At 38.7% G+C, this 615-nt stretch overlaps 1 protein-coding gene across 1 annotated transcript; it reads left to right on the top strand.

Moving 5' to 3' along the window:
- Positions 1–615, top strand: LOC140009845 (uncharacterized). Its single transcript, XM_072056180.1, has one exon. It carries the CDS (start codon positions 1–3, stop codon positions 613–615), a length of 615 nt encoding a protein of 204 aa, XP_071912281.1.

Raw genomic sequence — 615 nt, 5'->3', positions numbered from 1 at the left:
ATGGGTCTTGGAAATACTATTGTTGAAGAGAATGATACCTCAAATCAAAACCGGGCTAAGGCCATGATTTTCCTTCGTCATCATTTAGATGAAGGATTAAAAGTAGAGTATCTTACTGTTAAAGATACTCTTGTCCTTTGGCAAGATTTGAAAGAGAGATTCGACCACTTGAAGTTGGTCGTTCTTCCAAAAGCCCGATATGATTGGCTTCACTTACGGCTACAAGATTTCAAATCTGTCAAAGAATATAATTCAGCCATTTTCAGAATTACTTCTCAATTATCATTATGTGGCGAAAAAATCACTGATAAAAACATATTAGAGAAAATATTCTCTACTTTTCATGTCTCTAATATGCTCCTGCAGCAGCAATATAGAGAGAAAGGATTTAAGAAGTATTCTGAACTTACTGCATGTCTCCTGTTGACTGAACAAAATAATGAATTATTGCTAAAAAATCACGAGTCCCGACCAACTGGTGCAAGTCCATTCCCTGAAGCGAATGCGACTCAATTTCAAAATTTCGGTCAAGGTCATGGACGTGGCCGTAGAGGTGGCCGTGGACGTGGGCGTGGCCGTGATCGTAGTAGATTTGTGCCCCGTGAAAAATTATAA

The sequence above is a fragment of the Coffea arabica genome, chromosome 6e, assembly GCF_036785885.1.
Source record: "Coffea arabica cultivar ET-39 chromosome 6e, Coffea Arabica ET-39 HiFi, whole genome shotgun sequence".
In the NCBI taxonomy this organism is placed as follows: domain Eukaryota; kingdom Viridiplantae; phylum Streptophyta; class Magnoliopsida; order Gentianales; family Rubiaceae; genus Coffea; species Coffea arabica.
The sequence above is the reverse complement of the archived record's forward strand: the minus strand, read 5'-3'. Positions and strand labels throughout refer to the sequence as shown.